The sequence below is a fragment of the Cherax quadricarinatus genome, chromosome 13 (genome assembly GCF_038502225.1).
Source record: "Cherax quadricarinatus isolate ZL_2023a chromosome 13, ASM3850222v1, whole genome shotgun sequence".
Taxonomy (NCBI): Eukaryota; Metazoa; Arthropoda; class Malacostraca; order Decapoda; family Parastacidae; genus Cherax; species Cherax quadricarinatus.
This window is the reverse complement of record NC_091304.1, coordinates 18,812,870-18,835,050: the sequence shown is the minus strand read 5'-3', so window position 1 is coordinate 18,835,050 and position 22,181 is coordinate 18,812,870. Positions and strand designations below refer to the sequence as shown.

Below are 22,181 nucleotides of genomic sequence, written 5' to 3'. Positions count from 1 at the left end.
AGCCTTAATAACCCTTGTGTGTCGATAAGTTTAAAGTATATATAACTCAGATACACATCCCTCCTCGTGCATAAGCACTGTTCCTCTCAGTGCTCACACATCAAGAGGGTTACACTCGTCAGAATATGTTTAAATTGTAGAATGGAAAGGTCTTGTGTGCGTTGCGTAACTACGGGCTTTTTAAGGAAGTAATGTAACATTAAAAAAAACTGTGTTAAATTATGCATTTTAATTTTAAGTATGTACTTGTGGACTTATCAAAATGTTTCATGTTGGCTGACAGAAACCCTATCCTAGCCAACGTGACTCACAAAATCGTCAAAACACGACTGCAACCAAATCAGAGAACGGGCAGCGTTTGAACCCAGGGCAAGCGAGTACTAAACTCACAGACCAGTGCGATAACCACCATTTCCGTGATATACTTTGTCCTTGACTTTATTTGTATTACCATTGTAAGGATTTATAATAAGTTAATTGTGTATGGTAATTTTGGTTGATTTGTTTTGTATTAACTATAGCCCACTTACATATGTGCCTACATGACATAAAAAAAAAGAGAGCCCCAATAAATAGTACAAAAAATCCTCCTACTCGTGTACGTTCAGATATGATCCTAGGATAAATCATTACATGTCATTGATTATAACAATAAATATAATGTATTCAATATAAATAAAACTGTATATATAGTATATATATATATATATATATATATATATATATATATATATATATATATATATATATATATATATATATATATATATATATATATATATATATATATATATATATATGTCGTGCCGAATAGGCAGAACTTGCGATCTTGGCTTAAATAGCAACGCTCATCTTGCCATATAGAACAAGTGAAAATTTGTGTATGCAATAATTTCGCCAAAATCATTCTGAACCTAACGAAAAAAATATATTTCACTGTGTTTGTTTAGTATTAAATTATTGTAAACAAATCTAAAATATATTTTGTTAGGTTAGGCTAAAATAAATTGTTCTTGTTGTAATAAGGTTAGGTAAGTTTTCTAAGATTCTTTTGGTGCAAAATTAAAAATTTTTACATTAACATTAATGGAAAAAATATATCTTTAAACGTATAAGAGAAAATTTTAGGAAGGACTTAATTTTAAATGAGTTCTTGCTAATTGACCAGTTTTACATATTCGGCACGACATACATATATATATATATATATATATATATATATATATATATATGTGTGTGTGTGTGTGTGTGTGTGTGTGTGTGTGTGTGTGTGTGTGTGTGTGTGTGTGTGTGTGTGTGTGTGTGTACTCACCTAGTTGAGGTTGCGGGGGTCGAGTCCGAGCTCCTGGCCCCGCCTCTTCACTGATCGCTACTAGGTCACTCTCCCTGAGCCGTGAGCTTTATCACACCTCTGCTTAAAGCTATGTATGGATCCTGCCTCCACTACATCACTTCCCAAACTATTCCACTTACTGACTACTCTGTGGCTGAAGAAATACTTCCTAACATGTGTGTGTGTGTGTGTGTGTGTGTGTGTGTGTGTGTGTGTGTGTGTGTGTGTGTGTGAGTGTGTGTGTGCTTTTGTGTGTGTGTGCGCACTTTTGTGTGTGTGTGCGTGCTTTTGTGTGTGTGCGCGTGCTTTTGTGTGTGTGTGTGTGTGCTTTTGTGTGTGTGTGTGTGTGTGTGTGTGTGTGTGTGTGTGTGTGTGTGTGTGTGTGTGTGTGTACGCGCGCGCAAGACAAGCCACGGGGGTGGAAATCATTAGCTCAGGTACTTTCACACTTCTCAATACGTCATCAGGAGCTGTTAAATGTTGCAAGGGCAGTAACAGGAATGGGGAAAATTTTTCCGAGTATGGTAGCGCGGTGGCACCAGCCAGTATCTGACTGAGGGAGAGAGGCCAGCGGAATGCCAGCCACGCACCGGTCCTCCCCACACCCCACCCCACATGGGGATGGGTGGAGTAGGCCCCACAGATTGCAGGTAGCACGAGGTTAAATAACTAGGAGATAGTTAACAGCCAGCCCTAAGCTTCTAACCGCTGGGAACAAGTCATGTGACGTAAGAAGTTACATTACAAAAGTGGATCATTTACATACAGAATGAAGCTAATGTGAACAACCTTCTAACCAATGAACCAGAAGGAATAAATCCCTCATTTTGTCAACCGGTAGTACAACGTTCTAGAATATTCAGGAAATACTCTCAGTGTCAATTAATATGCCAGTGTAAATTCTCCTTTTTAGACTTTTCTTTCTTATAATAACTAGGCAATTACTTATTTTCTTATTAACACCATGTACCTCTGTACCAAGACGGAGTAGGATGACTGCACATGTGCACCCGTACCTAAATAAATCCCTATGCCTACTTCCTTACTACTGTTGTTGTATCACTCAGGTTCCAGTCCGCATTGCAGCACACCACCTAGAGCACCTGTAGCATTACAATACCTGTATGCAGTAGTAGCTGGGCGGGTTATATCGACGGTCACGGCAGACCTAACATGTTAAATATCGACATTCGCGACGGACTTAACAAGATGTTATATATTATATCACGTTCACGACGGGCGTACCATGATGTTCAGTTTGCAGACTCAGGTCGAACATAACCGAAACATCACGAAACCCCCTGGCATAAGGAGCAATGCTGCAATTTTGTATAACGTTGTTTAAGGCTGTGCACAACAAACTCCACTAAATACCTATCGAGTTTGTATGGACCATAATTTGAGTTATATACGGCATTCCTATCATGTTTTAAGAGGGAGGACTCAATTAGACTATGTAACAAAGTTTCACTTCTGTCGTGTTCCTGGGAAATAAGCATTATTTCCTAAGTCTTTATAACTAAACAAAATTTCAAAAATCAATTTTGATCCCAGAACTTTCCTTTTGTGGTCAGGACACTTCTGGAACACTTTCAAGAAAGACTGATGTAAAACTATTATGTTCTAAGGTTTTGCTTGGCAAATATACAAACAGGGGCTCACAAACCAGCATCCAGTTCAGCTCTGGCTACCTGAGAAGATACTTCAGAAATGAAATGGTATCAAAAGGCTACAGTCATTCTCCAGATGCATTCTGCTACATATATGGTCAGTTCATCAAGACAAGAGCAAAGAAGTTCTCTGTAACATCTAAAAAAATGCGTTTACCTTACAAAGGATATTCTGGCATGCCAGTTGGGGAACCAAACAAGACCTGGGCACCTCATGTTGCTTGTGAGAATTATAAGAAAACATTGTAAGATACGAAAGTCGTTAGTTATATGAACGATAAAACCTTGAATAGGAATTTTTTTTAATGAAATGTAACACAGACTAATTCCTTGGTTCTTTAACAGGATTGTATAGAGGAGAAAAAAGAGCCATGAAGTTTACTGTTCCTAGAATATGGTGTGAACCCACTGATCATTCAACCAACTGCTACTTCTGCCTGGTGGATCCTTCCAAACACCGAACTGGGAAAAATGCACGTGGTATTTCTTATCCAGACCTTCCCTCTTCTATCGCACCAGTACCACACAGTGCTGATCTTCCTGTACCTACACCTCCAGAAAGAAGTCAACCGTTAGAAGAAAGCAGCAAATCAGAAAATGAAGAACACAGTGAACAAGACTATGATCTCACAGAAGCAGCTGTTGGGAGGAATCCTTACCACCCAAACCAAACAGACCTCAATGACTATCAGAGATCTTGGTTTGACAAAGTCAAATGCTGAGCTCTTGATTTCAAGGCTCAAGGAGTGGGACTTGGTGGATGAAGGTGTACAAGTGACAAGCCAAAGAAAACGTCACCAACTTTCTCAAGCTTCTTCACTAATGAAGACAGGTTGTGCTACTGTAATGATGTATCAGGCCTGTTTGATGCAATTGGAATTGCATGCAATCCAGATGAGTGGAGACTCTTCATTGATAGCTAATCCAGAAGCCAAAAAGCTGTACTTCTGCACAATGGGAACAAGTGTCCATCTCTTCCCTTTGCTCATTCAGTGTATCTTAAGGAGGACTATAACAGTGCCAAACTTCTACTGGAAGCTTAGAACTATGATAAGTATGGCTGGGAGGCTATTGGAGACTTCAAAATGGTGGCATTTTTGATGGGACTCCAAGGAGGTTTAACCAAGTTTCCCTGTTATCTGTCACTGGGATAGCAGAGACAGCAGCACATTACCAGAGGAAGCACTAGCCTCAAAGGACTGAGTTCTCAGTAAGAAGACATAATATCAAACATAAACCATTGGTGGATCCTCAAAAGGTTCTGTTCCCTCCATTACACATCAAACTAGGGCTAATGAAATAGTTTGTTACAGTTCTTGACAAAGAGTCTGTAGCCTTCAAGAATCTCCAAGACTTCTTTCCCAACTATCAGAGGCAAAGGTGAAGGCTGGCATCTTCACCGGAACACAAGTCAGGAAAATAAGGGAGTTCTCAGAATTTCCAAAGAAGCTCAGAGAGAAGGAAAAGGAAGCCTGGGAGAGTTTTGTTGCTGTAGCACAGGGCTTTCTGGGCAACAACAGAGCAACAAGAACTTGTCGAGACCTTTGTAAAAAGCTATGGTCAGATGGGCTGAAGGATGTCCCTTAAGGTCCATATCCTTGATGCTCATCTTGAAAATTTCAAGGAGAATATGGGAGCATACTCAGAGGAGCAAGGGGAGTGCTTCCACCAAGATATAAGGGACTATGAACACAGATATCAGGGATCTTATAATGAAAACATGATGGGAGACTACTACATTTGGGGGCTTAAATGGAAAAGTGATTTGTTGCATGCTCGCAAATCTTAAAAAAAAAAAAAAAAAAAAACTGCTCATTTTTAACTTTGCAAATGTATTTCAGAAAGTTTAAAATAAAATTTGTGTAATTTTATTTTATTTATGTAAATTTTATTTAGTTATATATTTTTATTTTACATCCAAAATTAGCAAAAAAATATTGAAATTTACCCTTTTTTTCAAAAAAATGCATCCAGTAAGCCAAAAAAGCAAAGTTTAAAATGAATAATGAGAATTTTCTATTTTTTTTATTGCAATAAAAGGAGTTGGAAAACAACACTTGCCAGGAACAAAAATTGTGTTACATAGTGTTATGTTTCTTTCCATGATGCAAGTGTTGGGTACAATTATCTGGGAGCAGCCCACCCTAGTGAATGGCTGCAAGAGATGACATGGTTAAAGATAGCATTCGACACTTGGGCTTTTATGATTGAGTACTGGTGTTGGGATAATCTTGTTTCTAGGTTTATCTGCCTAACCAATGTATAGGAGTGGGGAAAGGATGCATGGGACCTTGTAGGCCCCAAAAGAGAGGGTGACCTATTGACTCCCTATTCTGTCTAGGTACAGCGGTACATGGTGTTAAAAACAAAATCAAGAATTGCCTAGTTATTATAAGAAAGAAAAACCTGAATAGAAAAATTCAGACAGGCATATTAATTGACATTGAGAGAATTTTCTGAATATTCTAGAATGCTGTACTACCGGTTGACAAAATGAAGGATTTATTTCTTATATTTCACTAGTTAGAAAGTTGTACACATTAGCCGCATTCTGTATGTAAATGACCCACTTGTGTAATGTAACTTAAGTCACATAACCTGTTCCCAGCAGTTAGAAGCTTAGGGCTGGCTGTTAACTATCTCCTAGTTATTTTACCTCAGGCTATCTGGAAACTGTGGGGACTACTTCACCCAACCACATATGGGGTGGGGTGTGGGGGGACAGGTGTGTTGTTGGCATTCCACTGGCCTCTCTTCCTCAGTCAGATACTGGCTGGTGCCACAGCACTACCATACTCTGAAAACTTACCCTATTTCTCCTGTTGCTGCCCTTGCAACATTGAACAGCTCCTGATGATGCACTGAGAAGTGTGAAAGTACTTGCACTAAAGATTTCCACCCCCATTGTTAAGATCGCATATATATATATATATATATATATATATATATATATATATATATATATATATATATATATATATATATATATATAGGATGGGGTCCACCTCTGGTGTAAATTGTGGGACTCATAGCTTCGGAAAAGTGGATAAAAAGGCTTTAAGGATGAATATTTGGATTTCTTCCTGAAGCCGTTTGAATATTCCACTTTCACTACCACCCCATCTTTTCATATTTTTTTTTTTACTAGTAGGAATATTTTATTACATAATATGGTACAAAAGATTTAAGAGATACATTGTTGATATAAAGGTGGCATATACGGTACATGTTGTTACGTGTGTATACAGCAGGCATTATCCCTTTGAACAGCCACACTGAGCCGCTGGAACAGAAAACTAGCTGCCCTGGGATCCCTAGTTACCCTGATGAGTCTTTTTCCCAGCTCCTTAAGGAATTTAGATGCATTCTTTCCCCATGAGCCAAGGGTCTCTGAGCCTATGGGAACAAACATATTGGTATTGGAGATAGGTATCAGCCAAGGTAGATGCACATGTATAGTCCCACACCACCTGCTTCCCATCTGTCCAGGCTTGAAGGGTGATACCATCTGGATGCTTTTGGCTGCCATCAGATCTGCATAGCTGGGGTGGCTCCCTTACTGCTGGGCATCCGGCTGTTGTGAGGCTCCTCTTGATAATGTTATTAACCTCATGTCTTGCAATCTTTCCCTCGGATTTACGGCACACAAGACCGTGGTACCCGAATCGGTCTGCTGCTTCACTGCCACAAATACACTTGTGTTCGGCGAGAATAGGGGCGGCAAGTCGAAGGGCAACACCGATGCGGATGGTCTGTGGGTCGAGGCGTGTGCCAAGGCTGGAGTTGGGAACAGCCAACAGAAAATCCCTTGCATGATGTGCTCTCACTGCCTGGAGGTGGGCTCTATCCTTCCCTGACACACTCTGAAGCATTGTTGAGGCTATATATATATATATATATATATATATATATATATATATATATATATATATATATATATATATATACATATATATATATATATATATATATATACATATATATATATATATATATATATATATATATATATATATATATATATATATATATATATATATATATATATATAGGTTGGTAGACAGCAACCACCCAGGGAAGTACTACCGTCCTGCCAGATGACTGTGAAACAAAAACCTGTAACTGTTTTGCATGATGGTAGGATTGCTGGTTTCTTTTTCTGTCTCATAAACACGCTAAGATAACAGGGATATCTTGCTACTCCTACTTACACTTTGGTCACACTTCACAGACACGCACATGCATATATATATATACATACATCTAGGTTTTTCTCTTTTTTTCTAAATAGCTCTTGTTCTTTTTTATTTCTTCTATTGTCCATGGGGAAGTGGAAAAGAATCTTTCCTCCGTAAGCCATGCGTGTCGTATGAGGCGACTAAAATGCCGGGAGCAATGGGCTAGTAACCCCTTCTCCTGTATACAATTACTAAAAAAGAGAAGAAGAAAAACTTTATAAAACTGGGTTGCTTAAATGTGCGTGGATGTAGTGCGGATGACAAGAAACAGATGATTGCTGATGTTATGAATGAAAAGAAGTTGGATGTCCTGGCCCTAAGCGAAACAAAGCTGAAGGGGGTAGGAGAGTTTCAGTGGGGGGAAATAAATGGGATTAAATCTGGAGTATCTGAGAGAGTTAGAGCAAAGGAAGGGGTAGCAGTAATGTTAAATGATCAGTTATGGAAGGAGAAAAGAGAATATGAATGTGTAAATTCAAGAATTATGTGGATTAAAGTAAAGGCTGGATGCGAGAAGTGGGTCATAATAAGCGTGTATGCACCTGGAGAAGAGAGGAATGCAGAGGAGAGAGAGAGATTTTGGGAGATGTTAAGTGAATGTATAGGAGCCTTTGAACCAAGTGAGAGAGTAATTGTGGTAGGGGACTTGAATGCTAAAGTAGGAGAAACTTTTAGAGAGGGTGTGGTAGGTAAGTTTGGGGTGCCAGGTGTAAATGATAATGGGAGCCCTTTGATTGAACTTTGTATAGAAAGGGGTTTAGTTATAGGTAATACATATTTTAAGAAAAAGAGGATAAATAAGTATACACGATATGATGTAGGGCGAAATGACAGTAGTTTGTTGGATTATGTATTGGTAGATAAAAGACTGTTGAGTAGACTTCAGGATGTACATGTTTATAGAGGGGCCACAGATATATCAGATCACTTTCTAGTTGTAGCTATACTGAGAGTAAAAGGTAGATGGGATACAAGGAGAATAGAAGCATCAGGGAAGAGAGAGGTGAAGGTTTATAAACTAAAAGAGGAGGCAGTTAGGGTAAGATATAAACAGCTATTGGAGGATAGATGGGCTAATGAGAGCATAGGCAATGGGGTCGAAGAGGTATGGGGTAGGTTTAAAAATGTAGTGTTAGAGTGTTCAGCAGAAGTTTGTGGTTACAGGAAAGTGGGTGCAGGAGGGAAGAGGAGCGATGGGTGGAATGATGATGTAAAGAGAGTAGTAAGGGAGAAAAAGTTAGCATATGAGAAGTTTTTACAAAGTAGAAGTGATGCAAGGAGGGAAGAGTATATGGAGAAAAAGAGAGAAGTTAAGAGAGTGGTGAAGCAATGTAAAAAGAGAGCAAATGAGAGAGTGGGTGAGATGTTATCAACAAATTTTGTTGAAAATAAGAAAAAGTTTTGGAGTGAGATTAACAAGTTAAGAAAGCCTAGAGAACAAATGGATTTGTCAGTTAAAAATAGGAGAGGAGAGTTATTAAATGGAGAGTTAGAGGTATTGGGAAGATGGAAGGAATATTTTGAGGAATTGTTAAATGTTGATGAAGATAGGGAAGCTGTGATTTCGTGTATAGGGCAAGGAGGAATAACATCTTGTAGGAGTGAGGAAGAGCCAGTTGTGAGTGTGGGGGAAGTTCGTGAGGCAGTAGGTAAAATGAAAGGGGGTAAGGCAGCCGGGATTGATGGGATAAAGATAGAAATGTTAAAAGCAGGTGGGGATATAGTTTTGGAGTGGTTGGTGCAATTATTTAATAAATGTATGGAAGAGGGTAAGGTACCTAGGGATTGGCAGAGAGCATGCATAGTTCCTTTGTATAAAGGCAAAGGGGATAAAAGAGAGTGCAAAAATTATAGGGGGATAAGTCTGTTGAGTGTACCTGGTAAAGTGTATGGTAGAGTTATAATTGAAAGAATTAAGAGTAAGACGGAGAATAGGATAGCAGATGAACAAGGAGGCTTTAGGAAAGGTAGGGGGTGTGTGGACCAGGTGTTTACAGTGAAACATATAAGTGAACAGTATTTAGATAAGGCTAAAGAGGTCTTTGTGGCATTTATGGATTTGGAAAAGGCGTATGACAGGGTGGATAGGGGGGCAATGTGGCAGATGTTGCAAGTGTATGGTGTAGGAGGTAGGTTACTGAAAGCAGTGAAGAGTTTTTACGAGGATAGTGAGGCTCAAGTTAGAGTATGTAGGAAAGAGGGAAATTTTTTCCCAGTAAAAGTAGGCCTTAGACAAGGATGTGTGATGTCACCGTGGTTGTTTAATATATTTATAGATGGGGTTGTAAGAGAAGTAAATGCGAGGGTTTTGGCAAGAGGCGTGGAGTTAAAAGATAAAGAATCACACACAAAGTGGGAGTTGTCACAGCTGCTCTTTGCTGATGACACTGTGCTCTTGGGAGATTCTGAAGAGAAGTTGCAGAGATTGGTGGATGAATTTGGTAGGGTGTGCAAAAGAAGAAAATTAAAGGTGAATACAGGAAAGAGTAAGGTTATGAGGATAACAAAAAGATTAGGTGATGAAAGATTGAATATCAGATTGGAGGGAGAGAGTATGGAGGAGGTGAACGTATTCAGATATTTGGGAGTGGACGTGTCAGCGGATGGGTCTATGAAAGATGAGGTGAATCATAGAATTGATGAGGGAAAAAGAGTGAGTGGTGCACTTAGGAGTCTGTGGAAACAAAGAACTTTGTCCTTGGAGGCAAAGAGGGGAATGTATGAGAGTATAGTTTTACCAACGCTCTTATATGGGTGTGAAGCGTGGGTGATGAATGTTGCAGCGAGGAGAAGGCTGGAGGCAGTGGAGATGTCATGTCTGAGGGCAATGTGTGGTGTGAATATAATGCAGAGAATTCGTAGTTTGGAAGTTAGGAGGAGGTGCGGGATTACCAAAACTGTTGTCCAGAGGGCTGAGGAAGGGTTGTTGAGGTGGTTCGGACATGTAGAGAGAATGGAGCGAAACAGAATGACTTCAAGAGTGTATCAGTCTGTAGTGGAAGGAAGGCGGGGTAGGGGTCGGCCTAGGAAGGGTTGGAGGGAGGGGGTAAAGGAGGTTTTGTGTGCGAGGGGCTTGGACTTCCAGCAGGCATGCGTGAGCGTGTTTGATAGGAGTGAATGGAGACAAATGGTTTTTAATACTTGACGTGCTGTTGGAGTGTGAGCAAAGTAACATTTATGAAGGGATTCAGGGAAACCGGCAGGCCGGACTTGAGTCCTGGAGATGGGAAGTACAGTGCCTGCACTCTGAAGGAGGGGTGTTAATGTTGCAGTTTAAAAACTGTAGTGTAAAGCACCCTTCTGGCAAGACAGTGATGGAGTGAATGATGGTGAAAGTTTTTCTTTTTCGGGCCACCCTGCCTTGGTGGGAATCGGCCGGTGTGATAATAAAAAAAAAAATATATATATATATATATATTATATATATAAACACTGATCTCTGGCTGAAGGAGACTCGAACCTACGAACCTTAGGACAAGGTATGCAGTGCTTTACCAATCTACCAATCTACCCACACTGGACCAATACCTTGGCGTGTAGCATCCGCTACACGTTTGATCCAAGGCAGCCAGCTTTCAGGGAGAAGGCTTACAGCTTTTCATCTCATCCCCTGCATGCATCAGCCTTACTAGAGATTTGAACAATGCAAGGAATTCGCGAGAGCATGCGAAATATACACAAACACTGATCTCTGGCTGAAGGAGACTCGAACCTACGAACCTTAGGACAAGGTACGCAGTGCTTTACCAATCTACCCACACTGGACCAATACCTAAGGCTGATGCATGCAGGGGATGAGATGAAAAGCTGTAAGCCTTCTCCCTGAAAGCTGGCTGCCTTGGATCAAACGTGTAGCGGATGCTACACGCCAAGGTATTGGTCCAGTGTGGGTAGATTGGTAAAGCACTGCGTACCTTGTCCTAAGGTTCGTAGGTTCGAGTCTCCTTCAGCCAGAGATCAGTGTTTGTGTATATTTCGCATGCTCTCGCGAATTCCTTGCATATATATATATATATATATATATATATATATATATATATATATATATATCTCTATATATATATATATAATATACCTTCGTTTGCAAGTGCATCCACGTGCGAGTTTTTCCAAATACGAGCAGTCGATCGGTCGATTTGTTTGCTTCCATACGCAAGTGAAATTTCCATAAGCGAGCGCGCCTCAAGGGAGGTTCCTTGACGCTGGTGAGGAGTTCTTGCTCTTGATCTAGGGAATTTGATCTTATTTGTTTGTTGGACTATCTTATTGAAACATGGGCAATGTATGATGGAAAGATGCTTCTTAACATAAACCAAAAATGAAAGAAATCAGACCATGAAAAATGAAGTTCACTTCTCAGCAATTAGCCGCCCCTTAGCGGTAATTTTGTAAGGTTTTTATGGTTGTATTCTCGTTTGTTTGGTCTCATTTGACAGAATGGAAGATATATTACAATAACAGATATAATCTTGACTGGTTTCACGCAGAAAAGTACCTTGAAATTGAGCTCAAAGTAGCAGAGATGTTCGTGTCTTTGGCGATGTTCAAGAGTAAACAAATGACGTCACTGTCCATTCCAATATGCACTCATAAATGGGTTGACATTATTTATACAATTTTTGCAATAATGCAGAAGTCTGCATAACAATAAATCTTCTATTTTTCGTGTGAATAAAAATTACAAAATTACATTGTAATAATTATAATAATACATATAATAATAGTATAATATAATAAAATAATATAATACATATAATAATACATGTATAATAATAATGTACTATACAATAATTATAATAATATGGCTTTAAAAGGCCCTTACTAGATAGCAGTGTTACAACAAAGCTTAAGCGGTTCTGGCCTCCTCCAATTGTCACTTAACGACATATTTTATTCATTCTAGAGTATATACCAGGTTTCTATGTCATATTAGATGAAGTGTGATAGATAAATAAGCCGTAGGGTTGATATTAGCGAAATTATTCAAGGAGTATTTTGTCCTGTCTCAACTCTCTCGTCCACCGCCGACGCAACCCATACCACTACATGAATGACATTTTATTCATTCTAGAGTAAATATCAGGTTTCTATGTTATTTATATTGTTTATTATGTCATATTAGGTGAATTGTGATAGACAAATAAGCCGTATAGGTGATAGCGAAATATTAAAGTATCTTGTTGTAATTTAAATGGGTAAAATTGACTCTGCAAACGAGCAAATCCAGATGCGAGCAAGGTCACAGAACACATTAAACTCGTCAACTGGTCAATTAGCAAGAACTCATTTAAAATTAAGTTCTTTCTAAAATTTTCTCTTATACGTTTAAAGATATATTTTTTCATTAATTAATGTTACTGTAAAAATTTATAATTTTATACCAATAGAATCTTAGAAAACTTAACTAACCTTATTATAACAAGCGCAATTTATTTTAGCCTAACCGAACTAAATATATTTTAGATACGTTTACAAGAATTTAATAATAAACAAACACAATGCAATATATTTTTTTCGTAAGGTTCAGAATGATTTTTGCGAAATTATTGCATACACAAATTCTCGCTTTTCTTATATGGCAAGGTGAGCGTTGCTGTTCAAGCCAAGTTCGCAAGTTTTACATATTCAGCACGGCATATTATATATATATATATATATATATATATATATATATATATATATATATATATATATATATATATATGAAAAGGGGTAAGGTAGCTGGGATTGATTGGATGAAGATAGAAATGTTAAAAGCAGGTGGGGATATAGTTTTGGAGTGGTTGGTGCTGTTATTTAATAAATGTATGGAAGAGGGTAAGGTACCTAGGGATTGGCAGAGAGCATGCATAGTTCCTTTGTATAAAGGCAAAGGGGATAAATGAGAGTGTAAAAATTATAATGGGGAATAAGTCTATTTAGTATACCTGCTAAAGTGTATGGTAGTTATTATTGAAAGAAATAAGACTAAGACAGAGTAGGATAGCAGATGAACAAGGAGGCTTTAGGAAAGGTAAGGGGGTGTGTAGACCAAGTGTTTATAGTGAAACATATAGGTGAACAGTATTTAGATAAGAGTAAAGAGGTTTTTGTGGCATTTATGAATTTGGAAAAGGCATATGAAAAGGTGGATAGGGGGGGGGAATGTGGCAGATGTTGCAGTGAAGAGTTTTTATGAGGATCGTGAGGCTCAGGTTAGAGTATGTAGGAAAGAAGGAAGTTATTTCCCAGTAAAAGTAGGCCTTAGACAAGGATATGTGATGTTACCGTGGCTGTTCAATATATTTATAGATGGGGTTGCAAGAGAAGTGAATGCGAGGATCTTGGCAAGAGGTGTGGAGTTAAAAGAAAAAGAATCAAACACAAAGTGGAAGTTGTCACAGTTGCTCTTTGCTGACGACATTGTGCTTTTGGGAAATTCTGAAGAGAAGCTGCAAAGGTTGGTGGATGAATTTGGTCGGATATGTAAAAGAAGAAAATTAAAAGTAAATATAGGAAAGAGTAAGGTCATAAGGATAACAAAACGATTAGGTGCCGAAAGATTGGATATTAGATTGGAGGGAGAGAGTATGGAAAAGGTGAATGTATTCAGATATTTAGGAGTGGACGTGTCAGCAAATGGGTCTATGAAGGATGAGGTGAATCATAAAAATGAAGGGAAAAGGGTGAGTGTTGCACTTAGGAGTCTGTGGAGACAAAGAACTTTGTCCGTGGAAGCAAAGAGGGGAATGTATGAGAGTATAGTTGCACCAACACTTTTGTATGGGTGTGAAGCATGGGTGATGAATGTTGCAACGAGAATGAGGCTGGAGGCAGTGGAGATGTCACGTCTGAGGGCAATGAGTGGTGTGAATATAATGCAGATAATTATTAGTTTCGAAATTAGGAGAAGGTGTGGGAGTACTAAAACTATTATCCAGAGGGCTGAGGAGGGGTTGTTGAGGTGGTTCGGACATGAAGAGAGAATGGAACGAAACAGAATGACTTCGAGAGTGTATAAATCTGTAGTGGAGGGAATGCAGGGTATGGGTCGGAGAAGGACGGGTTTGGCGGAGGGGTAAAGGAGGTTTTGTGTGCGAGGGGCTTGGACTTCCAGCAAGCATGCATGAGCGTATTTGATAGGAGTGAATGGAGACGAATGGTTTTTAATACTTGACGTGCTGTTGGAGTGTGAGCCAAGTAACATTTATGAAAGGATTCAGGGAAACCGGCAGGCCGGACTTGAGTCCTGGAGACGGGAAATACAGTGTCCATACTCTGAAGGTGAGTGATGCACTTAGGAGTCTGTGGAGACGACGAACTTTGTCCGTGGAAGGAAAGAGGGGAATGTATGAGAGTATAGTTATTCCAACACGGGTGTGAATGTTGCAACAAGGAGAAGGCTCGAGGCAGTGAAGATGTCATGTCTTATTGCAATGTGTGGTGTGAATATAATGCAGAGAATTCATAGTTTGGAAATTAGGAGGGGGTGTGGGATTACCAAAACTATTATCGAGAGGGTTGAGGAGGGGTTGTTGAGATGGTTCAGGCATGTAAAGAGTGTGGAACAAAATAATGTCTTCGAGAGTGTATAAATATGTAGTGGAGGGATGATGGGATAGGGGTCAGCCTAGGAAATTTGGAGGGAGGGGGTAAAGGAAGTTTTTGTATGCAAGGGGCTTGGACTACCAGCAGGCATGCGTGAGCATGTTTGATAGGAGGGAATGTAGACAAATGGTTAAGACTTGACATGCTGTTGGAGTGTGAGCAAGGTAACATTTGTGAAGGGATTCAGGGAAACCACCAGGCCCATGATGCTCTGTATCTCCTCACACGATGTCTTACTATGCCAAGACTCACTTACTTCCTGAGTTGTGCACCCTCTTTTGACAACCCAACACTCGACAAATATGACGCACACCTGAGATCAACGTTTAAGAAGGCCCTGAACCTGTCACTAGAGGATCGGCAATGGGATCAGGCAACCCTGCCAGTGCGACTGGGAGGTATAGGGGTGAGCAAAGCAACGCATGTAGCTTTACCTGTTTTTTTTGTCTTTGTGTTTGGCTTCCAGTGCATTAGTCAAGAAGATTATTCCCGAACGCTTGAGACGGGGTAGGAGCTCAAGACCCCAGGTTTACCGAAGCAGTGATGCGGTGGGACACCCTTGCAGATTCCTCCAGTAGACCAGCTCCTCCCAAAGAGCACAGTCCCACTGGGACAAACCAATCATGGAAAAAATCGCCAACACATTGCTCACCAACTCTTCAGGAAAGGACAAAGCTCGTCTCTTAGCGGTGAAGGCACCACACTCAGATTTCCTTCTAGCTGTTCCCAATTCCTCCCTGGGCACTCAACTCGACCCACAGGCCATTTGGATTGGTGTTGCGCTTTGCCTAGCCGCCCCCATCCTCATCAAACATAAGTGTATTTGCAGCAGGGCGACGGCTGATCAATTCGGACTTCATGGTCTCGTGTGTCACACGAGGAGGGCAATAACATCATAAAGAGAAGCCTCGCCACAGCCCGCTGCCCAGCTCAACAGGAACCCCAAGTGCAGAGGTCTGACGGAAATCGTATTGATGGAGCCACTATGCTACCCTGGAAGGATGGAAAGCAGATTGCCTGGGACTGCACCTGCACCGCCACATTGGCAGACACCTACTTGCCATACTCCGTAGCTGAACGGGGTGGAGCTGCCAGCCATAGGGAGGCCTAGAAGACCCGCAAATATGAAGACCTTCCTCCTTGCTATAACTTCATCCCAATAGGGTCGGAGACATTTGGAGAATGGGGCAAGTGTGCTCTAAAGTTCCTCAAAGAGCTGGGAGAAAAACTCATTGAAACCAAGGACCACAGGGCGACCAGCTTCCTCTTTCAGAGACTCAGTGTTGCGATCCAGAGAGGAAATGCCTGCAGCATTCTAGGCACGCGACCCACAGCATGGGAGCTGGACGAAGTATTCGAGATGTAGCTCTGAGTTATCTATGTTGTTTTACTCCATATTGTAATTTTGTCAATGTATCTTGTTTTTAAATAAAGCATATGTAGAATATATTGGGGGTGGTAGGGTAAAATTTTCAAACAGCTTCAGGAAGAACCTTGAGTTTTCGCTGAAGCAAGTTTATTCTTTTCTCTGAGGATGAGGGTCCCCAGGACAGTTCTAGAGGTGGTACCTCTCTGAATATATATATTGCAGACCTCAGCAGTTTGGCTTCGTGGTAAAGTACTGTGAGTTCTGATACAGAGTGCAGGTTCGATTCCTGCTGTGGACGTAGAGACAATGATTGATATATATATATATATATATATATATATATATATATATATATATATATATATATATACATATATACATATATATATATATATATATATATATATATATATATATATATATAATATATATATATATATATATATATATATATATATATATATATATATATATATATATATATATAATATATATATATATATATATATATATATATATATAATATATATATATATATATATATATATAATATATATATATATATATATATATATATATATATATATATATATATATATATATATATATATATATATATATATATATATATTAGTATTTATTTATTACAGAAACATGAACACAATTAAATATTACATATAAAAAATAATGGAAATAAGTCTCTCTGTAGTTCACAATACACTAGTCTACACGGTCAACGCAGCACAGAAAATGGTTACCTTTCCACTACAATAGAAAATGCATATCATTGCAAGGAAGGGTAACTTAAGGTAATATTTATTAAATACATGACACCTTAAAAGGGCTTTTAATAATTAAGAAGCTTAATTAGACACATCAAAGACAGAAATTTTATCTTGCCAGACTGTATTACACATATTACTATAGGAATACATTATTGAAATAAACATGACATCATGTAAATGAATGAGTGACATCATACAGGTATTTCCACCACAGAATTACTGGTACCGAGTTTCGTACAGTTAAAAATAAAATATACACTGTATTTACAGCTTTAACAATGAGTAAAACAATACTACCTATAATGTAAAAATTTAACATCTAGTGTCATGAGATGCTTTTGCTTGCCAAAAATTATGGCAATGGAAAATGTGCTTTCAAGCATATTGTCGCCAGGTCGCCATCTGGAGAAGACCCGGGCCGGAAGTACCGGCAAATCATTAATGAATCAAGCACATTGCTGGGAACTGCATGTCCGTGGTAAGACTTTCAGTTAATTCACGATAAAGCCATCGCATTAACGACTAGGATTGTGTATGTTAAAAACTGTAAATTCAGTAAGTTTATTAGGGGGGGGAAACAGAGGAGGAACAGGTAAGGAACAAGGAATCATCAGGAAAGCACATCAGACTCCTTGACCAAGTGAATCCAAAGCCACAAATCTATTACAACGCTGTGGATTCAGTTTGAGGTCTCGGGAACACTTCTTTCAATAATCATAGTACAGGGTAGCTGTATACGCTTTCCTCTCTAGCTTAAGGCGAGACTGAATTTTAAAACCAAAGAAGCTGACTCAGTGCATAACGCATTAATATACTGTTCCAGAACTATTCTCTACTTAAGAAGCTGACTTAGTGCATAATGTATTAATATATTGTTCCAGAACTATTAACTGGTGACCTTATAGCCATGATCCAAACCTGTTCTCTACTTAACTGCTGACCTTCCAACAATAATTCTCTACCTGACTGTTGACCTTATTACTGAAAGCTGCACTTGTTACCCTTGGAGTTTAGCTGGAGTACGTGTCGGGGATCAACGCCCCCGCGGTCCGGTTTGAGACCAGGTCCCTAATTTCCGAAATGTGTTTAAATGAAACTTAGTCCTGCCTCTACTGATACATCAACGTCAATCATAATCAAGCCAAACTGATTCCCTATAACGTTTTAAAACACACAAATAATCTTAGCTTTTTCACTCTACAGAAACGATGCTAATGGCATTCCTAACACCCTGCTCTCTTCAATCTTACCTTCCTTATCACCATCCCAACAATAAACATTCATTTTCTTCCCATCATTATCCCCATCCCTCCCTTACCTGGAATTGAGGCTGCTATAGCGTAGGTTGATAGTCTCAGTGATCTTTTTGAGCCTGCGTGTATCGTCGTGCTGGTAGATTGCTATTAGGCGTTGAGTCATCTGATTGAACAGCTCCACCTGGTGCTTGTACTGGTGGATCTCCGCGTGAAAGCCCTGTTGGCACCACCGAAAGGGGCAAGAGAGATACATGGCGTCAGAATTAGACTGTAATGACATTGGTACAACAAAATTCTACGTTAGATACAAGAAAAAGTCAGTGTGAAAAAGCAGTGATGGGAATGCACATCCTTCACACTCATGTGCGTCCGCGCGCGCACACACACACACACACACACACACACACACACACACACACACACACACACACACACACACACACACACACACACACACACACACTCCACCGCCACAGAAAGCCCCCACAGTTCCCCGCCAGGTCTCCCGCTCCCCCAACCCCAACGTTCTCCCCAGACCACATTATTAGAAAAGAAGTTGAAGGTTTGGTATACAAATGCGGATAAAACAAATAAATGTGAAGAGTGGCAAGATAGAATCAAAGTTATCATAGCACTTACAGAAGCAAAACTAACTGGGATAACAGACGCAATCTTCCCACTCGGATATCAGATCCTGAGGAAAGACAGAGGGAGCAGAGGGGAAAGGAGTTCCACTCCTCATTAAAAACCAATGGGGATTTGAGGAAGCGGAAGGAATGGACGAAATGGGCAAAAGGGACTATATAGTAGGTACAATTCAGTCTGGGGGACACAAGGTAGTCATTGCAGTGATGTACAACCCACCACAGAACTGCAGGAGGCCAAGCGAAGAATATGAAGAGAGCAACAGGGCAATGGTGGATACACTAGCTGAGGTGGCCAGAAGAGCCAACACGGGTAGACCAAAGCGATTTAAATCACAGGGAAACTGATTGGATAAACCTGGAGCCACATGGAGGTTTTGAAACATGGAGAGCGAAGTTGGTAGATGTGGGACTGGAAAACCTCAAGCATCAACATGTTAGGGACACTACCAGAGAGGTGACAATGAACCAGCAAGATTGTATCTCGTATTCACCCTGAGTAGTTTGGACATCGAGGACATTACATATGAAACGCCCCTCGGAGCTAGTGAACACGTGGTTCTGAATTTTGAATACGTAACAGAGTTACAAGTGGAAAGGGTGAGAGGAAAAGGATGGGGGAAACCAAACTACAAACGTGGGGGACTACACAGGCATGAGGAACTTCCTGCAGGAGGTTCAGTGGGAAAGAGAATTGGTAGGAAAATCAGTAAACAAAATGATGAACCACGTGACAGCAAATCAAGGAGACAGAGGAGAGGTTTGTTCCCAAGGGCAACAGAAATAATGGGAAAACCAGAACGAGCTCTTGGTTTACCCAAAGGTGTAGAGAGACAAAAACTAAGTGCACCAGAGAATGGAAAAAGTACAGAAGACCAAAGACACAGGAAAATAAAGAGATTAGTCGAAGAGCCAGAAACGAGCATGCACAGATAAAGAGGGAGGCCCAGCGACAGTACGAAAACGACATACCATCGAAAGTCGAGTCTGACCTGCAGCTGCTGTATAGCCACATCAGGAGGAAGACAACAGTCAAGGACCAGGTAATCAGGCTGAGGAAGGTAGGGAGCTCACAAGAAACGACCAAGAAGTATGTGAGGAGCTCAACATGAGATTTAAGGAAGTACTATTTACAGTGGAGACAGAAAGAACTCTGGGAAGTCAGAACAGGAGGGTACACTAACTAGGGATATACCAACAAGTGCTGGATAAGATATACACAACAGAGGAGGTGAAGAAGCTGCTAAACGAAATTGATACCCCAAAGGTGGTGGGACTGGACATCTCTCTGTGGATCCTTAGGGAGGGAGCAGAGATGCTGTGCGTGCCACTAACAACAATTTTCAACACATCCATTGCAACTGGGTAAATGCCTGAGGCATGGAAAATGGTAAATGTAGTCCCCATTTTTAAGACAGGAGACAGACACGAGGCACTAAACTACAGACCAGTGTCACTGACGTGTATAGTATGCAAAGTCATGGAGAAGATTATCATGAGAGTGGTGGAGCACCTAGAACGGAATAAGCTTATAAACGACAACCAACATGGATTCAGGGAAGGAAAATCCTGCATCTCAAACCTACTGGGGCTTTATGGCAAGGCAACTGCAGTAAGACATGAGAGAGCAGGGTGAGTAGACTTCATTTTCTTGGACTGCAAGAAGGCCATCGACACAGTTCCTCATAAGAGATTAGTGCAAAAGCTAGAGGATCAGGCACGCATAACAGGAAGGGCACTGCAATGGATCAGAGAATACCTGACAGGGAGGCAACAACGAGTTATGGTATGTGACGAGATGTCAGAGTGGGCGCCTGTGACGAGCGGGGTTCCACAGGTGTCAGTCCTAGGACCAGTGCTATTTTTGGTATATGTGAATGACATGACAGAAGGGACAGACTCAGAAGTGTCCCTGTTTGCAGATGATATGAAGCTAATGAGGAGAATTAGATCGGATGAGGATCAGGCAGGACTACGAAGAGACATGGACAGGCTGCAAGCCTGGTCCAACAACTGGCTCCTCGAATTTAACCCCACCAAATTTAAAGTCATGAAGATCGGGGAAGAGCAAAGAAGATCGCAGACAGAGAATGGGCTAGGTGGCCAAAGACTGCAAGCCTCACTCAAGGAAAAGGATCTTGGGGTGAGTATAATACCGAGCACATCTCCTGAGGCGCACATCAACCAAATAACTGCTGCAGCATATGGGCGCCTGGCAAACCTGAGAATAGCATTCCGATACCTCAGTAAGGAATCGTTCCAGCCTCTGTACACCGTATACGTCAGGCCCATACTGGATTATGCAGCACCAGTTTGGAACCCACACCTGGTCAAGCACGTCAAGAAATTAGAGAAAGTGCAAAGGTTTGCAACAAGACTAGTTCCAGAGTTAAGGGAAATGTCCTACGAAGAAAGATTAAGGGAAATCGGCCTGACGACACTGGAGGACAAGACGGTTAGGGAAGACATAACAACATATAAAATGCTGCGAGGAATTGACAAGGTGGACAGAGACAGGATGTTCCAGAGATGGGACACAGAAACAAGGTGTCAAAACTGGAAACTGAAGATTCAGACGAGTCAAAGGGATGTTAGGAAGCATTTCTTTAGTCATTGAGTTGTCAGGAAGTGGAATAGTCTGGCAAGCGAAGTAGTGGATGCAGGAACTATACACAGTTTAAAGACGAGGTATAATAAAGCTCATGGAGCAGGGAGAGAGAGTGGATCTAGCAGCGACTAATGAAGAGTCGGGGGCAGGAGCTATGATTCGACCCCTGCAACCACAAATAGGTGAGTACATACAAACATACTCAGGAACAGGAACAAGAAAAGGACGAAAGCAAAAATAAAGGTAAAGACCAAGGAGTCAAAATACGAGTGGAGAACGTCATTCAGAACAAGTCGGAAAAGAACAAAACATAACATAGAGAAAAGTGAAAGGGAGGAAGAGGAAGCTAGGGCAGGAACAAACGAATATATATAAAAAAAAAGAAATACGCCTAGATGAAAGAAAAGAGACAAATTCAGTAAATATAGGCAGTCAGAACATTTTCAGATACTATGCAGAAGGTATGTGCCTATATGACAGAGATTGCTGGAATAAACACAACAGAAAATGTGCGAACATGTTGAGAAAGGGAAAGTGTCGCTTTGACAAAGAGTGCAGGTACTTCCACCCAGTGATGTGCAAAGCTTCAACACAGTTCTGGGAATATGACCTGAACGGCCCAGACCATCATGTAAAAGGAATGCGGCGCTACAGAGAAAGCGATCGGACCAAAGAGGCAAAAAGAGGAAAT

General features: G+C 40.3%; 1 protein-coding gene across 10 annotated transcripts in view; it reads right to left on the bottom strand.

Moving 5' to 3' along the window:
* The window catches only part of LOC128688508 (utrophin), a gene marked incomplete at its 5' end in the record, with an annotated part of 1,206,544 nt that overhangs the window by 254,363 nt on the left and 930,000 nt on the right, over positions 1-22,181 (bottom strand). For all 10 annotated transcript variants that reach the window (XM_070084560.1, XM_070084566.1, XM_070084565.1 and 7 more), the window contains 1 exon segment: positions 18,301-18,455. In XM_070084560.1, the coding sequence (XP_069940661.1) occupies positions 18,301-18,455 (155 nt within the window).